This window comes from Squalius cephalus (assembly GCF_949319135.1).
Source record: "Squalius cephalus genome assembly, chromosome: 4".
In the NCBI taxonomy this organism is placed as follows: domain Eukaryota; kingdom Metazoa; phylum Chordata; class Actinopteri; order Cypriniformes; family Leuciscidae; genus Squalius; species Squalius cephalus.
The window spans coordinates 11,135,174-11,155,596 of record NC_137125.1 but is presented as its reverse complement, the minus strand read 5'-3'; the positions used below and the strand labels follow the sequence as shown (position 1 = coordinate 11,155,596).

The 20,423-nt window shown below is 38.5% G+C and overlaps 1 protein-coding gene across 1 annotated transcript in view; it reads right to left on the bottom strand.

The window, feature by feature from the left end:
- Nucleotides 1-20,423, bottom strand: part of LOC307157620 (uncharacterized protein) — a gene marked incomplete at its 3' end in the record, with an annotated part of 91,365 nt that overhangs the window by 36,041 nt on the left and 34,901 nt on the right. Inside the window, exon 2 of the mRNA XM_079869547.1 lies at nucleotides 10,464-10,619. Coding sequence (XP_079725673.1) covers nucleotides 10,464-10,548 — 85 coding nt within the window. The 5' untranslated portion in view covers nucleotides 10,549-10,619. The remainder of the gene's footprint in view (nucleotides 1-10,463; nucleotides 10,620-20,423) is intronic.

The window sequence follows — 20,423 nt, the reverse complement described above, 5'->3', positions numbered from 1 at the left end:
ACAGTTTGCAGGTGAAAGGCTTCTCTCCAGTGTGAATTCTAACGTGCCTGTTAAGGACTACTTCTTGAGTGAAACTTATTCCACACTGTTGGCAGGTGTGAGGCTTCTCGCCAGTGTGAATTCTCATGTGAATATTAAAAGTTGGTTTATGTGTAAAACTCTTTCCACATTGAGGGCATGTGAAAGGCTTCTCACCAGTGTGAATTCTCATGTGGTTATTAAAAGTTGTTTTATTTGTAAAACTCTTTCCACATTGAGGGCATGTGTAAGGCTTCTCTCCAGTGTGAATTCTCATGTGGTTATTAAAAGTTGGTTTATGTGTAAAACTCTTTCCACATTGAGGGCATGTGAAAGGCTTCTCACCAGTGTGAATTCTAACGTGTCTGTTAAGGACTACTTCTTGAGTGAAACTTATTCCACACTGTTGGCAGGTGTGAGGCTTCTCTCCAGTGTGAATTCTCATGTGGACTTTAAGGTTTCCTTTTCTGTTGAAACTTTTTCCACACTGTTGGCAGGTCAAATCACATCCATTGGCTCTTTTTCGTGAAGTCTTTTCAGTCTGTGAACAACTAAATGACTTCTCGTCGATAATAAGATCATCCTTTTTGTCATACTGGTCTTTCTCTTCCATTTCACTCAGTTCTTGACTCTCCTTTTTCAGTGCCATCAAGTCTAATGCGAAAAAAGAGACAAATACAAATTAAGCCCAATTTAATGGTACAAAGCAAAAAACATCAAAATCATCAGTATCAAAGCAACAACATATATGTTACATACTATACACACTAAGATAGGTGTTGCATGCAATCTCAAAACCTCTTCACGATATTGTTAACTCTTAACTAAAAATGTTCAAACTGTCGGTTAACAAAAAACAAAAACAAGGAGCCCAGGAGAAGATCATTATAGACCCATTTAAAATTTGCCATTTATGTCTAAAATATATTAAATAAAATTATGGAGTACCACAGGGCTCAGTATTAGGTCCTCTACTTTTCTTCCTGCTTCCCCTGAGAGATATTATTTTACTGTTATGCCAGTTTTGTATTTCCTCACAGTCTGACAAATCTTCTTAACTCTCCAAAATAGCAGTGTGTATAAATTAAACAAATGCAGGGATAACTAGTAATTTCCTTCAATTAAATTCTTCCATAATTCTGGGGTAGTTAACCCTCTGGGGTCTGAGGGGTTTTCTGGGCCCTGGAGGTGTTCTGACATGCCCTGACATTTGTTGTTTTTTCAGTTATTTATAAACATGATAATGGCAAAGGTGTAAATTCACTCTATATAGCACAAACAGGGCTACCATAATATCTGATCAACATGCTTGTAAATCTTTGTATTTTTAAGAGAATAATGTTTATGCGTGGTTATTTGAAAAAATAAAAATTAAAGTTTCTGAAATAAGGCCATAAAACACATACTAAATATGTGTCCACAAGACTTTTGACTAATGTATGTTGTCGCTTCGAGTTCTGGCTTCAAAATGATGTGAAAATCATCCTGCCTAATCGTTCTCATAAAACAATACATTGATTTAAACGTTATAAAACAGTTTTTTTGTCAGAAGAGGTTTATGCATGGGAGGGGTAATGGCCCATCAATATTAATGAGATTCAGACCAGGGGTGTGACATAGACACTCCCTCAATGGCCCATCAAGTAAAGCAGCCTTAACAAAGAAGAGGAGATTCAAAGGTTTTGTTTTTCAATCTGTTTTATTGTAATTCCTCTATGTGGAGGAACTAAATGTTCTAAATTTGCAGGTATCTCACAGTAAATGCTTATGTTGATGCGGGCTCTAAGCAAAATAAAGCAAAATAATGCAAAATGAGCAAAATAAACTAAAATAAAGGCAGATAGAATATAGTTGCATGTCTTGGTGCCATTTTTGAAAACAGTTCCTGTTCAATAAAGACACAAGTGAACATTACATGCCTGGCATTTCCAAATATAATCTAAACATACATAATATTTTCTAAATTAATTTAAAAATTCTAACTTTCATACAGGCCTATGATCTAAACATATCGTTGTACATATTATACAGCATGTCTAGGCTATGCTGTATAAAGTCTTCTGAAGGCACGCGCCGAAACGCGTTTGTGTCAAATAAGTTTATTTATGCATGAAGCCTCTCTCCTACTTTATACAGCATAGCCTAGACCATTTAAATATAAATTACTCTGAATGGCAAGTATGGAAATGGTCCAACCAGTAAAATCTGTAGCCTACGTTTATATAAAATAGCTTGTCAACTAATCTCTCTGTACTGTAGGCTAATTGGCCTACGTGTTGTAGCCTAGTCATTAAATAAAACAATTTAGTTCATATTTAGGTTTAAATAAAATCATTATTATTTTTTATTTCATTTATGTTGATTATATGAAAAGTGAAAACATGAGTAAGATCTTGCGCAATCGCGAGACAAATGGAGTGGGCAGACAAGATTTTGACCATTTCATTAAGTTTATTTTTTGTATAAAGCCTTTCTTTAAAGTGAATTTCGTTTTGTATTAATTGTATCTTAATTTTAATCGTTGTTTCATCAACCAATTGCCTGTATTTAATACATAAGAATGAATAATAGCAGGCAATAGAGCTCCGTGTCGGCATGTGAACTGGAGCTCGCCTCATAAATGAAACCAAACTCATAAGCTTTGCCTAAAATACCAGAGAAATATATAGAAAGCTTGAAATGTGTTATTTTAAACAAAACTATTAAAAACGAAAGAAAACAGACTGCATGAAGCCTCTCTCCTACTTTATACAGCATAGCCTAGACCATTTAAATATAAATTACTCTGAATGCCAAGTATGGAAATGGTCCAACCATTAAAATATGTAGCCTACGTTTATATAAAATAGCTTGTCAACTAATGCAAGTAAATTTAAAAAGACTTACTCATCCGAAATATTATCCACGGCTGGATCAAGTCGCTCAACGTTCGTCACTCAAAATACAAACGTTCGTCGTCAGAGTCCCGCTATTCTTCTGAGGAAAATGTGAAATCTTCATCACTATCCAGGACTAGCTGAAGGGCTTCCTCATCGGTGTATCGTGTCATCTTCCAAGCGCGCAGGAAAGTGAATGAATGAAACTTGCTGGTTTGAAGGCATTTCAGGGGGCGTTTACCTTATTTTGCATAGATCACCTCAGCACATTATCTTAAGAATAGCGCGCTCTGCGAGTGGGTGTGAACTCATTACACAACATGACATCATGACTTTGCGTAAACATACACGCCACTTTCAAGTCAAGTGGCGTGTTATTTATACGCATTTTGAGCTTTCCGCGTGTATGTCCACGCGCGTGTATGTGTACGCCGTTAAACGTCCGAGTGATTCCGCGTGTATGTGTACGCCGTTAAATGTCCGAGCGAAACGGAGGAAAATGTATATCTACATCTGGGGAGCAATATTTATTTTCCTAGGATGGTAGGGGAACACTCATAAATGGTATTAACCCGAGTGATGGGTAGGTTTAGGGACGCGGTTGGGGTAGGTCATATATATTTATATACAGTAATGTAACGTAAATCAACGGCGTTGATAAACACGCTGAAATGCGATTATGCGTGTTGATAACACGCCAAAAATGAAAATACGAATTGGCGTGTCATACATACGCCATTTCATGAGATCAGTCTGCATTACAGATAATTAGATGAGACGGGAGAAACTGTACTTCTCTTTAGTTTCATAGATTACATTGCAGGAGAATATTTGTTTTGAATGTGAATTGTTTTATTTAAAAGTAGAAATTTAAAGCTTTCTTTAGACGCATGTTTCATGGTTGTGTGATAAGTATTAGCTAAGTTTCAGTTCATTTTCCAGACTTGTTTCAGAAAGATTTTTGCAGAGACAGAGTGAGCTGAAAGCGCACCCTGTTTATTTTATTTATTTAAAAATAAAAACAAGGTTTTGATGTTAATGTGAGTGTACACAAAAAAAGAAGACCCTCTATAGTTTATAATCATGTATTTATTTTATTTATATGACCACAAATGACGGATTTTTTTAAGTTTATGTTGCTGCTATGTGAAAAAAATCCAGCAAAACGCGCCGGCGTAACCCTCTATTTATTGAAATCTGAATATTGAAATACACAAAAGAAATTGAAAATATTCACAGCTTAAATATACAACCAAGGAAAATGATTATTTCATTAAATTATTTGTTATTTCATTATTAAATGAAATTGTGTGACATCTCAGATCATTATCTAGTCTCATGTATACTACATTTAGCCAAGGCTGCAAAACCAACTGCCTGTTACAAATATGGTATAACTATAATTTATTCCACTAAAAATTGCTTTATAAATAATCATCCTGATCAGTTTATACTCCTCTGCAAACCATAGCTTATAAGAACTCTATGTTACAACAGAAACTATTGACTCTCTCTTTTCCAGCGCTTTAGACACTGTTTCTCCTACGCCCTTAAAGTTTTTTTTAAAGAAAATAGTCCAACTACGTGGTACAACGAGCACACTCGGGCCCTGAAAAGAGCAGCCAGAAAAATGGAGTGCAGCTGGAAGAAAGCAAATATAGAGGTTTCCTTTCGAACGCCTTTTCCTCGATTTACTGAAGCTTATATGTAAAACGCATTTGCAGCTGCACAGCTACCACATTGAGCGTCTGGCTCACTCATAGGCTGTGCTGCAGCAACTGCACATCCAATGGCGCGGGTGCATCTGATGTAATGTATTTGTGTGATTCTGACAGATCAATTTAGCTCAAATGAATTATTAATTAATTTATTGGTAATTCGAAAGAATCACTTATTACAACCGAGCAAATGCCTCGTTCGCGGTTCATTTAAACTGGCTGTAACTATCAACTCTGCAACGATAAATATCCACTCTATAGTTAAATACCATTTGTTAGCCAGGTAACTTAGATCAGCAGTTTATGACATTAAATTCGTAAGCACATAACACAAGTAACACTTCTCTTTAAAATACAAACCAGACTTTATTGATTATTCTAACACATAAAACTAATATCTAACACAAAAAAACGCACACACATTCATACGTTGCAGAAAGGAAGAGAGTGAAGAAAGAGTGAGTTTTAAGAGTAAGATGATGATATCCCAAGTTTCTATGCACTTATAAGACATGACCTGAACGAACCATCAATTTAACCATTAATTTAACCCTTGTCTCGTTTTAGGCAGGTTATTAAATCTATATCAATGCACCAGTTCAGTTTAAGAGTCTGGAGGCTACTTGTGTCTTTGCTTTGGGGATTCCCTTCTGTCATCGTTGTAAAAGGGGGTTTCCCGAGTTCGTTGGCTGGTGTCCTTGTGCTGGGATGGATGCCTGGGGCGGCCAATCACGTGGTGTTGGCGGATGAATGAAAGTCTTTGTTGAAGCTGGCTTTGCAGAAGAAACGTGGACCTAAATCTTGCTGCAAAACTTAACTTAGAACCGAGACTCACAACGGAAAAGAAAGGAAATTGAGACGAGAGTAGGTGATGGCTTGAATGAAGCTGTTGAACCTGTTCTTCTGATCTTGATTTGGGTTCTTTTGTCTCTGCTGCACATCTACATAGTTACTGTCTGTCTGGTCTCTTCTTCCTTCACACACTTTTCTAACCTTGTTGAGAAACTAACTTTGTTCGGGTCTAAGATTTTAAACTCACATGTTTGTCCAGCCTCCTGGGTCAGTTCTTGACCAATTAGACACTGTCTTTATTTGTCTTGTCGTAAATCATGCGTTAAGGCTGGTTCACACGGGACGATTTTAAAATTGTCGGCCGATTTTCCAAACCTGAGAGACCCCACACACGGCGATAAAAAAAAAATCACGGGTCTAACAGTTTTGGTCGTACAGTGTGTGGTGCGCAGCCACATGGCAAAATCAACACATAACACACGAACCGATTTGACTCCCGAGCATTCACAGGTCAGACGGGAAATCTCGCAAAATCCCTTGAGATCAAACGTGACTTCAGAGTAAACAATCATGGCGGACGAAGAGGATGCAGTGGCGATAGTTTGTAGTTTGTTTTTAACTGAAAAAAAAAAAAACGTTATCAAAAGAAAAGGCGATGGTCAAAGAAGTGGAGACAATGGCTGCCGCCGGCTGTTTTGATTTTGTTTCCCGGTGCTTCCTCGCCGCCTCGTCACCTCGCTTTCTGATTGGCTACACGCCACAGTCCACAGGCTGCGTGCTCGTTTGTCCCCGGGGGACACCACACACGAGGAGAAATCGGGCAAAAAAAATCCAACATGTTGGATATCCCCGATTTGAGATCGGAGCGGTCCCGGCGTCCTTCCGAGCAGACGAGAGCAGTCTTAACACACCACACACGGCAGGAATATCTGATCAGATTATTTTACGATAATCGGAGCATCCTTAAGATTGTCGGAAGGGTTGAATCGGGGCTAAAATCGGCCTAATTATCCTGCCGTGTGAACCAAGCTTTATCTGTGATCTCCTTGCTCTCCAGCACAAGCAGAGAGAACAAGAAGCCACAGTTTGGACATTATTACTATTATAAGAATACAAAACATTTTACACAGATTTCAATCAAGCCATCTTTTGAATCAAGAGCATACGATCATACTGATATGAAACACAACACACTTTCATTCAAACATCTAACAGTTATAACCATTAAATGACTTACATGGGATCTAAGCTTATTAAACATGCATATAAGTGGTAGAAACAACATAGAATTATGTAGTTGCATGATGTTTGATTATAAGTCCATCGAAAACTGTTCTGGGATGAATTTATGTATTGTTATAGGTAAAATCTCAGTTCTTGTGGTTTGAAGAGATTTTACAGCCTGGGTCATTCAGAGGTCCTTAAGGAGGAGGAAGTCTGTTTTGTGTATCTGTCATGGGGGTATTGACAACAATAATATTGACAAGTTCTTCCTTTAGTTGGCCAGGGCCTTCTTTTATGGTTCTGGAATGTTGAGAGTTCTGTGTGGAGTTATGTTTGAACAAAACACCTGGAAGCTTCATTTGTGTTTGATTCGCACTCAGTCGTTACACTGACGTGCGACCAATGAGCTAGCCCTACATCATTACACGTCAGATAATAGTCCCCCGAATTCGCCATTATAGTAGATCTTACTCCTTCATCAACAACTTCACGTCTGACTGTTTTACTGAGCTTCGCCATTGAAAAAGCCCTTCAGCCTGAGCGAGCATCATTTCAGCAGACTACGCCTTCTCTCAGCCTTTATCTCCTGACGCCGTCTCACCTGTGGCTATCCGGCGACGACGCTATATTCTTTTTTTCTAGTGTTTGAGTGATATTTCTAATGCCTTGTTCATCCTGTGCCACATGCGGAGGCAAGCTGCACAAGGCCGATGGACATGTGAGCTGCATTTCATGCCTGGGAGTAGACCATGCAGAGAATGCACTCTCTGCTGGCAGATGTGTGGCCTGCGAGAGCATGCCCATCTATGTGCTGCGAACACTGCTAGCTTTCTCACGAGACGGCGACGCCGCTTCACCTGCGCTTCCCTTTCTGGCCTTACTTAAGCCGAGGAAGAAGAAAGCCAAAGGCAGCCAAAGGCAGCCTGAGAGCATGGATGTTAGTGAACGCACACCGGCTACGTCCCCACATGCCTCACTTTCTCCAGAACAAACACCTTCACCGGTCCTGTTCGCGGGAGACCGGCGCCCCCCACCCAGGTGGCAGGCCTCGTCTCCTTCGGTGGATCCGTCGAGCACGTCTGAAGAGGAATGGCCGGGCTCTCTGACCCCGTCACGGCTTCTCAGTCCGCGAGCAGTGTGTCAGCTACCAGGACCATGCTTTGGATCCTGACAAAGGAGCTGGCACGGCTCGCACCTTATTCAGCGTGTGTGGGATCTTCAGTTTCCGCAACGCTCTCCTCTATGAACAGCGCAGCGTAAAAGGGCTATGAGTCGTTGCCGCCCCTCAAAGAGGCCGTGGCCGCTTCACTGTTACGCTGAAGATACTCAGCGTTATATTTCTTCACGCCCCGATGAAACATACCAAATGGAATGCACAGCTGATATAAGAAATTGTCGAACACTGGACGGATGTTCTGTCAAGTCTTCGTCGTCAGTTAGGAACCTGGGTGTGCTCTTTGATACCAATCTTTGATTTGAAAGTCACGTGTCTAGTATCTGTAAAAACGCATTCTTCCATCTTAAAAATATATCTAAACTACGACATAGGCTCTCAAAGACAAATGTGGAAAAGTTAGTTCATGCGTTCTTGACCTCAAGGCTAGACTCTTGTAATGCTCTACTTGCCCTGCACGCTTAAAGGTGCTGTATGTAACTTTTTTACTCTACTAAAGCATAAAAATACCATAATATTTTTGCAGATATTTAGGAAACATGCATACATGCACAAGTTCACATACTCGTTTCTCTGAAAAACTCTTCTACAGGCAGTTATTTTACGTATTATTTTACACGTTCCATGTTGTTAGTGGGTTTTTGTTTTGGTCTGTGTGACTCCGCCCACTGCCAGCTCACCCAATAGTATTTCGACACCCCGGGATGCCAGTTGGCAGGAAACACAGCATATTGCATCCTTGGAAAGGAGCAAACAAACTAGGTCAGATATTGCAGATTCTACCTGACCTAAAAAGTCTCGACATCCATCTAAAATATCTATGAATGAGAGCATATTAAAATGCAGATAAATCAACTCATTAACTTAAGTTAATTAACTTAAGTAAGTCTCCTCGGCTTTTGTTGTCAACTGCACACGTTCCTGTTGCGTGTCCTCACACTGATAACCTGTGTGAGCGTCGAGTCTGAGGAGGAGGGGGCAGGGGAAATAACGATCTCCGATATTTAGATTTTGGACTGCAGTACCTATTTCAACCACTAGCTGTCATTCTTACAGACAGCACCTTTAATAAACTACAGCTGGTCCAAAACACAGCAACTAGAGTTCTTACCAGAACCAGGAAGTATGACAATATTAGCCAGTTCTGTCAACATCTGCTCGACTCCCAATTAAACATCGTATACAGTTTAAAACCTTGCTGATTACTTACAAAGCACTAAATGATTTAGCTCTGCAGTACTTGAGCGAGCTCTTAACGCATTATAGTCCTTCACATCTATTGCGATCTCAAAATTCCGGCCAGTTGATACTATCAAACAGTCTTGCTAGCATTGTTCGAGAAGCAGACACACTCTGTCTGTTTAAATCTAGATTACAAACACATGTCTCTTTAATCTGGCATACACATAGAACATTATACAATTACATTATTCAAATCAGTTAAATGATTATTAAGCTGCATAAACTAGGTCAGCCGGAACCAGGTACACTCCCTATAACACCCGATGTACTCGTTACATCATAAGAAGAATGCCGTCTACACTAATGTTAGTCTTTCGGTTTATTCTGAGGTTTACTGTAATCAGCTGGATCAGGGACGTATCCAGATCAGATGGTGGACCTGCGCCTAGACACGACCACAACGCATCCCTGAACTATCAGCAGAGGTTGGGTCAACTAGACTCCCCCCTGTGAAGGCCTCATCGACACGACAGCCATCAGCACTGATCCTCAACAAACTCGTCTCCATACCGGCCTGATGACTCCGATCTTAAACCAGATGGAACTGGATAATAATCTGATTGATCCAATCTGACTTCTGACCTGTAATGCTGCCTGAATCATGAGGCGAAAACTGGCCCTCGACTGAGCCTGGGTTCTCCCAAGATTTTTTTGCATTCTGTCACCTGATGGAGTGTTGAATGTGAATAATAGAGATGAGAGTAATGTCTTGCGTCAAGATTCTGAGTTTGGGATATATTTCTTCCTCCGTAGCTACCGCGAATAGCTCGCTCTGTCTGGATGTGTCTAAATGAACAGTAAGGACGCTTTCCTGTCATATAACCACATGCACACTTCAATAAGCCCAAAGAACGCAGGTTAATGTGTTTAGATGGCGGGAGAAATTGGTATAAGGGGCAAAAAATGTATGCTTAAGCCGTTTATGACTTTACTCCGATAAAAGAAAATGGGTTAACACGTTTACACGACCACGCATTGTTGGCTTATTAAGCATAACAGGGTTACGAACATGCATGTAAACACACTCACTTATTCCTGAAAGTTAAAGTTAAAGCAAAACCAAACTTTTGGCATCTGTTTGGCATCACATTCTCTCAGAGACGAGATGAACCTACCACAACAAACCTATATCAGTTATCTTAATTTACTGAAGATGAATGATAGTTGTACAGGTTTGGAATGAGATGAGGGTGAATAATTAATGACAGAATTTTCATTTTTGGGTGAACTATCCCTTAAATTTGCATGTCAATACATCAAACTCGTGGAAAGACTATTTCTATGATTGATAAGATTTCATTCAACATGTTATGGAACAGAATGCAAAATCTGCTCTTAGTGATTCTTCAAAGATATAATTTATTTCTGTAGAGCTGGACTTTTAAATAAGGATCAAATTCATTTGAGAATGAAACTGACCTGTTTGTTCCTCAGTTCCTTCATGGTTTACATTGAATGTTTCTTCAATCTTCACGTCTTCACTCTCCTCTTTAATAAACGCCATCTTTCAATAGTGTGTCACGTGGATCTCAGTCGCTTCATCAGGAGTTTTCCTGTGTGTTTGGATACAGTGTCCTGTTTAAGATGAGAATAATTAACAGAAAGAAAACTGGCTAACTTGTGTTATCACTGTCTTACGGAAATAGTTCTGCTAATCTGTGGTAGACCCCGACCGATTTATCCCATATGTTAAAGCCCATTCTGCCTATAACGCTACCTTACAACATCAAGCAATATTCTAATAATTTATATAATTGTAACACTTTATACAGGGCCATTTTGCATAAAGAGTAGCCTAGTTTCACGTTTAGTACATTTTGCTGACTACTTATTTAAAGTAGTATAAAAGTACTGTATGTAATTATACACGTTTTCATTATGGTTTTATTACTTTTACTTTGGTAAAAAGATCTGAGTTCTTCCTCCACTGGTAGAGACTAGAGGAAATAAGACTAATAATAGAAGATAATAAGGTTTTGCCAGTGACACTTTTGATATATTTATTGATACAAGTTATTTTGTGTATAATGTGACTAAGTTAAAAGACAAAGTCATTAGTGAAGATTATGCAACAGTATTTAGAATATAGTTTGTTTACAGCTCAAATGTATCATTCTCACTCTTCACCCTGCCTCCATTACATATCTTTGTCACACAAGTGTTTGATCACCACATTTGAGTGATCATTGCAAAACATATTTATAATATACATATATATATATAAAATGTCAAAGCTTATGATCAAACACTGATAAGAATATTCCTTCAGAATAAATTATATTTACACCACAATTTTTTTTTCCAGAAAAGCAACTTTTTTAATCGTACAAGTGAATGACAGATTTACACATGACAAGGCTTAATGTCGAGCCTTTTAATGCTTAATAATACCCGTTATTTTTTTAAAGTGAGAAACTGCCTATTCAAAATTTATATATATAAAAATATGTTTGCAATTGCTCTCAACTTATTTTAGTTAGAATAAATTTCCCAGATTTAACTTAGGCTATAGATATAACACATCCATGTTGTCACTTAATACAACATTTCAATTTAAATTAATTTTCATATGTAGCCTAATCAAGAAAATAACCATAGACAAAAATAGTAATAAATAATGTTTGATGTTAGAATAATACGTCTTATTCTTAACAAATACCAACAGTAGAATAACTTTAGTTGATTTAATAACATGAATATAACAGATTATTAATTCGCCTTTGAACTACGGATAAAGGAGCTTTAATGGGAGAAACACCACGAACACATGTAGGCTAATTCTGTCATGTGAACACATTTATTTGCGTTAAACTGACAATAACGGAGCGAAATGAAACGAAGCGTGTGCTTTAAATACTCATAAACAACTGTTCATAAATGCTATTATATACATTAGCCTACAGTGTTACATTCCTTAGTAAAAAAAAAACAACTTAATTCACAGTTGTCTATATAATAGTACAAACAGGTTGTATTGGTTTAAACACTTTAAATGATTAAAAACACAAACCTCTCTTCAGCAGAATCACAGATGAGGGAGCGCGGCGCAGCCTTATGACGTAACACACCAAAATAAAAGTCCTCTTAACACGCTAAACAAAAAATAGAAATAAGCATACAGAAAACACATTCAAGTGATAAGATAAATTATGAATTAATGTAAGCAAGTGTGAAGTGATCACAATTATAATACCAACTACAGAGCATTGGTGATTTTCTCAATCAAGGGTATCTTCATATTATAAAAGATTGGTAAGAATGTTTAAATATTCCAAACTCATTAAAAAATGTGTAGATCAAAATTAAATGTGTGGTTTCACTTATTAACTAAGGCTGAATCCTTTTCATAATATCCATTTTATTCAATAAATAAAATCAAATTGCAACTTTATTTGATTAAAGTGCATTATATTAAAAGGACCTGTAAAGGATTACAGTGACTGTCTGAATGTAAAAATAAATTATGTATACATTAAAAAATGTTACATTAAAATACTTTAAAATCACTTAATCTAAATGATAATGGAATCTGGTTAACATGTCCCCAGATTATCTTTATTAAAATGAACAGTGTGGAATTTCTGTGGAAATGCGACTATAATAATATAAAGATGTTTCTTATTACGTTGCTACTCCTCATCTACACTTATTAAGAGTTCAGTTTCTAGATACAAGATACAATAACCAGTTCACTAGAAACACTGTAACTCTTGAGGTATATCCATTAGACCATCACCAGTGCTTAATTTGTACATTAATAAATTACGGATCAAAATAAGCAATTAAAAGGCACTGTGACCGACACTGACTATACAACTTTAGTTTTCCCGGAACATATAATTGCGTCACTAAATAGTGATAGTGTAGCGCAACTACAAGACCATCATTCACTTTGCATTATTTTTGAATACTTTGGTTCTGACCCTACTAAAATAATGCTTGCTTTGTTATAAATTATATTTTTATCTTCTTTGCCAATTTTATATCCATTAATGTAAGTTTATCCACAAAGAAACCTTTCTGAAAGAATTTAAAATATATGTTAACATTATTACATCTTCAGTAATAGTTAATTTCAGTCATGCTGGAATCAATAGACTCGACAGTAGGCTCTGAACAATTTCCCTCAGCACTCAAATCATCTGGCTCCATCTAGAAGATCCACAAATATATCGGCAGGTATGTCCATGTCTTATAACTGCAGTCTCATGTAAATGATATGGGCACTTTTCTTGCTTAGACTTGTTGCCTCGTCAATAATAAGGCTAATTTTGTGGGCACCTTGCACAATTTTCTCAATCATTTTACGTCTCATTTCAGATGAGATGTGTTCCTGAATACTGGCACAATACATTAGAATATAAGATACGCCCCATACATCGATGCCATTTAACTCTTGTCAATCTATTTAATGCTCAAATGATTAATGCTTTTTTTTATCCATGGGCAGGTCTATTGTGTTTTGCCTCATAGTAGTCTGTTCTTAATACTCCAGCAGTAGTTTCAATCTGTTCAGCCTGTGCATTAACAACACTCTGTATAGTTGTATTCTGACTGGCTCTTTGCAAAATGCTCTCTGCTGCCATATGTGATTTAGTACGACTGTGCTCAAACACTGTGACCAAATATCACCCGATATATATATCGATATGACTATATACACTCACCTAAAGGATTATTAGGAACACCATACTAATACTGTGTTTGACCCCCTTTCTCCTTCAGAACTGCCTTAATTCTACATGGTTTTGATTCAACAAGGTGCTGAAAGCATTCTTTAGAAATGTTGGCCCATATTGATAGGATAGCATCTTGCAGTTGATGGAGATTTGTGGGATGCACATCCAGGGCACGAAGCTCCCGTTCCACCACATCCCAAAGATGCTCTATTGGGTTGAGATCTGGTGACTGTGGGGGCCATTTTAGTACAGTGAACTCATTGTCATGTTCAAGAAACCAATTTGAAATGATTCGAGCTTTGTGACATGGTGCATTATCCTGCTGGACGTAGCCATCAGAGGATGGGTACATGGTGGTCATAAAGGGATGGACATGGTCAGAAACAATGCTCAGGTAGGCCGTGGCATTTAAACGATGCCCAATTGGCACTAAGGGGCCTAAAGTGTGCCAAGAAAACATCCCCCACACCATTACACCACCACCACCAGCCTGCACAGTGGTAACAAGGCATGATGGATCCATGTTCTCATTCTGTTTACGGCAAATTCTGACTCTACCATCTGAATGTCTCAACAGAAATCGAGACTCATCAGACCAGGCAACATTTTTCCAGTCTTCAACTGTCCAATTTTGGTGAGCTCGTGCAAATTGTAGCCTCTTTTTCCTATTTGTAGTGGAGATGAGTGGTACCCGGTGGGGTCTTCTGCTGTTGTAGCCCATCCGCCTCAAGGTTGTGCGTGTTGTGGCTGCACAAATGCTTTGCTGCATACCTCGGTTGTAACGAGTGGTTATTTCAGTCAAAGTTGCTCTTCTATCAGCTTGAATCAGTCGGCCCATTCTCCTCTGACCTCTAGCATCAACAAGGCATTTTCGCCCACAGGACTGCCGCATACTGGATGTTTTTCCCTTTTCACATCATTCTTTGTAAACCCCAGAAATGGTTGTGGGTGAAAATCCCAGTAACTGAGCAGATTGTGAAATACTCAGACCGGCCCGTCTGGCACCAACAACCATGCCACGCTCAAAATTGCTTAAATCACCTTTCTTTCCCATTCTGACATTCAGTTTGGAGTTCAGGAGATTGTCTTGACCAGGACCACACCCCTAAATGCATTGAAGCAACTGCCATGTGATTGGTTGATTAGATAATTGCATTAATGAGAAATTGAACAGGTGTTCCTAATAATCCTTTAGGTGAGTGTATATCGCATGGGTGAAATAAAAAGTCTATCGTTTCATATTATACTCTATCGTTTATTTTGTGGTGTCACAAAATACATTGTTTACGGCAAAACTTTTTCATCATTTGAATGACTGCAATCTTACACGCCACCATGGGGATGGAGACAGAAACGTGAATAACAGCATATGGCGAGTAAATGAGAGACAGAACCGGGAGAAGGACCAGCCAGGACAAATCGAAGAGCTCGTTCCTAAACGAGGGGGGACCTCTGGCACACTCTGGTTATGAAAAGTCTGACACGGGCCAAAAAAACTACTTTGAAAATTATGTCGGAGTCGCCAGGTTCCCACAAGAGGCTCCAAGACCACTAACTTCACTCGCATTATCGACGTAAAACATCATCCTTCACACAGGCTATAACAGCACAGTGGGGCGGTGGTCACGCTGCACGGCACAGATTGTACTACAGACTATTTAAATTGAGCAGTGTAACTTTCTATATGTTTGGTTGACTGTTTTTTATTTTGATAATGAACAGGCTGCGATGTTAGCAACGCTAGAATATGTTTCGCGCGAGCACATGGTCTTTGAGGCACCCTTTGATTTCACAGCAGTCTTTGTATAAAAATACATTATAACTAGATAATATAATCTATTAAATTGATCTATTAACACTTTTTCCCCCCTTATGCAAGTCTGGTATTCCCCTTATTTGAAAATGGTGGTGCCTTATTCTGATGGAGAATTTTGCCATTGAAAGGTAACTCTCTCGCTCTCTCAAGTTTTTCTCTGTCTATAAATTTGTCACAGGAAACATGCTGCCGTTGATGTGCAGGTGCCACCTAAAGAACATGAAAATGAAATCGGTGACAAGGTGTTTTTTTTGTCTCAAACATGAAAGAAATATAATTTCAGAACATTAATTTACATGCATCCTGATTAAAACACAATGTATTATTGAGGACACTTCCAATCTCCCCAGGAACAACAGATGGAAATTAGCTAGCAGCTAAATGTGGTGCAAAATTTAAATTTCTTTTAAATGAATTAAATATTTCACCCCTTTTTTGTACTCTTCTCTCATGATGGAAGCACAGATAGTAAAAGACCTCTGGACCGCAGTTGGATGGCTGCGGAAAAACTGCCACTCGTTCAGAGGTTTTGTGGAAGAGCCGTGGTATCTGAAGTTAAGCATCATCTTCTACGTTACGTCAATTTTTTATGTACATGTGTGACGTCCCTGTCGGCCGTTCCTTGTTTTGTGTGCGTTGCGTCTGTATTGTTTGCAGGTGACTGGCTGATTGCGGCAAGATTGAGAGCACCAGTGCGCAGGTGTTCTTCGTTTCCTACTAAGGCTGCATGTTTCCTGTCAGCGAGGGCTGCTCTGGGGATGCGTTGGACTTTGTGGCAGTTTCTTGTCCTTCGGGTCGATACCTGTCGCTTTAGATGAGTCTCGGCTCATTTTGAGGAAGAATGTAAAATAAAGCTCAGATATTTTGCAATGTAGCGGAACTCGTCTCTCCTGAGTTGTAGTGATCCTTCTAGATCGCAATAACATGTAAGTACACTTTTATGACACCAGTAAAATGTATTTTGTTAATAAACATGCATACACAACAGACACACCAGCAATATACAGTATTTATGAAAAGTATTCACCATTCATATTTGAAACCTGTTTCAGGGGGCTGAAGAATGCCTTTTTCAGGCACGGTAAATGGCTAATGTTGTTTTCTCTCTCTCTCTCTCTCAAAAGAATGTTCTGTGTTGTGCAATATTTTGATGGCAAGAAGTCTGTGTCTGTGGTGTTTCAATCATGGCACAATGACGGTTTTACTTTCTAGCCAAATTACACAAGCGATGAGAGGATCAACAAAGCTGTGAAGTTCGCCGAGGTGCCAGGCCACAACTGGTCGAAGCATCCTGTCAGACTATTGAAGACATATGGTGATTCATTTTTGAATCACCTAGTTGTTATTATTACTTTGTACTCTCTCCCAAAAGCCAGCAGTAACTATTTTGTTAATATCTCGAGTCAAGATTAATGCCGGTGATTTACCTATGTAAATGTTCTTTTAGGTGACTTCCTGTCAGCCTGGCAAGGGATGAAACAGTCACTGACGTGACACATCGGAGCTAGACTCCGATGATGAAAATGAGGAAGTTGGTCGAGGCAAAAGAACACCTAAACCTATGCAAGAGAGAATCATGTTTATGATATTTGTCAGGTTTAAATGGATATAATATAAGGATACAAGGATTTTATTTGTCACGTACATAGAAATACTAATGTAAGACGTACTGAATTAGCATTTGAATGTTCAACTTTTCTGGACATGGGGTGAAAGAAAGAAGGATCAGGAAAGTAATTTAATAAATAGCAAAAGAGGGGAGTATAAGTGCAAAGTGTCCATAGCCAGGGCTTTTATTTTCCCAAATCGCCGAACTGCACCAGCTTGTATTTTGAGACAGGCGTCTATATGAGACAGGTCTTTAATTCAATGTTGAGATGAGCATGACAGTAGGAGGTTACCATATCTGTGTTTGTGTTTAACAAATCAGTTAATGTCAGAATTAGCCTACTATATTTCCGAATGTCTAAATGGGGTTGCACACCAGACGAGCAGCGCAGCGCCACGTCTTTAAAATTCAAACACATTATTCTCTATGAGTGTACATTGTCTCAAATCGTTGTTAATGTATATACTGACTTCACCCTGTGCTGCAATATACATTCAGTTTTACATTCATTAACAGAAATCAGCTGCTTGAATGAAAATTGCTGATGCTATCGGATTTTCAGGTGATATTCTCAATTTATTCAGTTAACGGACGCTCTGAGGTATTTGAATTTTAAAGACGTGGCGCTGCGCTGCTCGTCTGGTGTGCAACCCCATTTAGACATTCGGAAATATAGTAGGCTAATTCTGACATTAACTGATTTGTTAAACACAAACACAGATATGGTAACCTCCTACTGTCATGCTCATCAGTGTTCAGACTGCAGACTAAGCAGCGACTGTATTTAATTTTACAGTACAATCATAACATAGTACGGACATGATCTTAATTCCATAATATACTTAAACATAACTATATTGCTGGCCATAAACTGAGAAAATGCGCTTCCGGTGTGCGATACCTTCGAGTTGTCATAGACGTGACACGGCGCTGCGCTTCTCGTACGGTGTGCGACCCCCTTTAGATTATTGGCAGCATAAAAAAACGAAACGATGTGACAGCCATGGGCTGAACAATACAAGTTACCGGTAATATCCAGAGAGTCTATGAACTAGTTGCCAGAAACACATCAACAAGAAAGAATGACGGCTACCCTGTAAAACAACTGCAATCATGTGATACAAAAGGACCCTATTCATCACTATCATCATCACCGCGATCCTCAACTACAAGTTCATTGGCGAATTCCTCCTCCTCCTCGCTCTCCTCCACTTCCCTTTCCGGCCTCCGCTAACTCTGCCTGCCTTGCTTGCGCTAACAGCTCCCGCCCAGATGCGCAGGGCTTTCTTGCGTGCGAATCTGCTCCATAGAACCGGCTTAAACATACAATCTGACAGGTTTTAGAAGATTAAATACAACCCCAAACTAAAAAACAGACCAGGCCTCTATTTGAGACCGGCCTTTATTTATCCAAACCTGTAGCCACACCAGGCGTGTAAAAGAGACAGGCGTCTATTTGGGACTCGGCTATTATTTGAAGTTTTACGGTATTTGATTTTACTGTAGTCTTTTTGCAGTAAAAACTGTATAAACTATCCAAAACTAATCAACGAAATCTTGTCTAAACATTCATATTTCATCTGTAACATATCGTTTTTATGATATATTTGCATATAAATGTTAATTTGCAGTTTAATATGTTGCTTATACAAAGACATTTTATTTCAACATATTTCAGTAAATTTTTACTCATTTCAGTATAGCAATATAGTTTGGTAAAAGCTAAACTAGTAGATGTGTTCATGTAAAAATAACATGTTTACTAATGTAGGTGCAAGTGTGCACTGTCGTGTACAGCTGTAGTAAACATTAGTGCCGTTCATTCATTCACACACAGACACGCGATTCATATTTATACAGTCCTTTTGCAGTTTACCGACACTATTGCATATCGCGATTAGAACAAAGCACTTAAGAATAAAAAACTTACTACAGTCCTCTGAATAGCTGGATTCGTTGCTCCTCGATGTGAAACTAAATTATTCCTTAGGATTATTCCTCACAGCGAAGCAAGACGAGACAAAGTGCATGAGTCTGATAAAACAGATATGTTTTATCCAGCTGATGTGGGCGTTGACACGTTTGCATGGATCGCTTCAGATCATTTGCGTTTGAATAGCGTGCGCTCTCTGTGGGCGTGGTCACATTAACACTTAATGAGCTGAGCCTAAACTTCAGACACAAAATCCGAAAGCTACATTGACGAGTACAACAAAAACCAAAAAGTCCGGAATCAAATAGCTCTCCCCGCAGAAGAAGGCCCAATCTTACTAGGCAGTCTGCGTGCCGAACTGAGATCAGAATTCAACTCGTACGGAGACACCATGCGAATATTTCTTAAAACAGAAATAGAAGGCCTTGGCAAAGAAATATTTGCTTTATTGACAGCAATAAATCATCATGAGCATTGAACGTAAGAACACTAATTTGAACACTTGTGTGTGGTAATGCTATGGCCTACACAAACTGAGTAACGGACTCTCAACCAGGTACCCAAAGAATGTGAATCCTTGTACCATTTATTTATTTTATTTTTATGTATTTGTTCTTACATCTCTTTACTATAGAATATAATTACGGTTATTTTTATTTATTTATGGGGAACTCTAGGTTACATTAGACATAGGTACTGGCCAAAATATGGTTAAGAAGGTCTGGAAAACGAATTTGGTTTAATTATCTTTCTTTTTTTAGGAGCTTAGTGGTAAGTCAAATGTTCACACACCTCTCTGCGTGTATAAATAACTTTTCTTTTGGGAATATGCGCTTCCTCTGTAGTTCTGACGGAGCAGCTAGTTCAGGGGAGTTCAGGGAGGGAGCAGGGTTTGTTGTATTTAGGGACTTTGGTTTATTCTGTGTTTTTACCTGCACTACAATTGAATATATCTTTGATTTTTATTGGAGACCGTCCAAAAAAACAAAACTGAGCAGTCTAATTTTTTTTATTTTTCCAACTAAACAGTTATGGCTAAAAACTATATTTTAGACTCATTTAGTCACAAAAACTTGGTCAAAATTATTTCCTGGAATTGTAAAGGACTCAATGGACCTATTAAACGAGGAAATGTATTGACCCACCACCTTAAAAAATTAGAGATGGATATCGGGTTTTTACAAGAAACACACTTGAGAGATCAGGATCATAAACGGTTACGAACTAAATGGATTGGACAGATATTTCATTCTAAATTCCCAGTAAAAAACAGAGGCGCAGCTATAATTATTAGAAAGACAATTCCCTTCTTAGCATAAAAAATAATATCTGATCCTCGAGG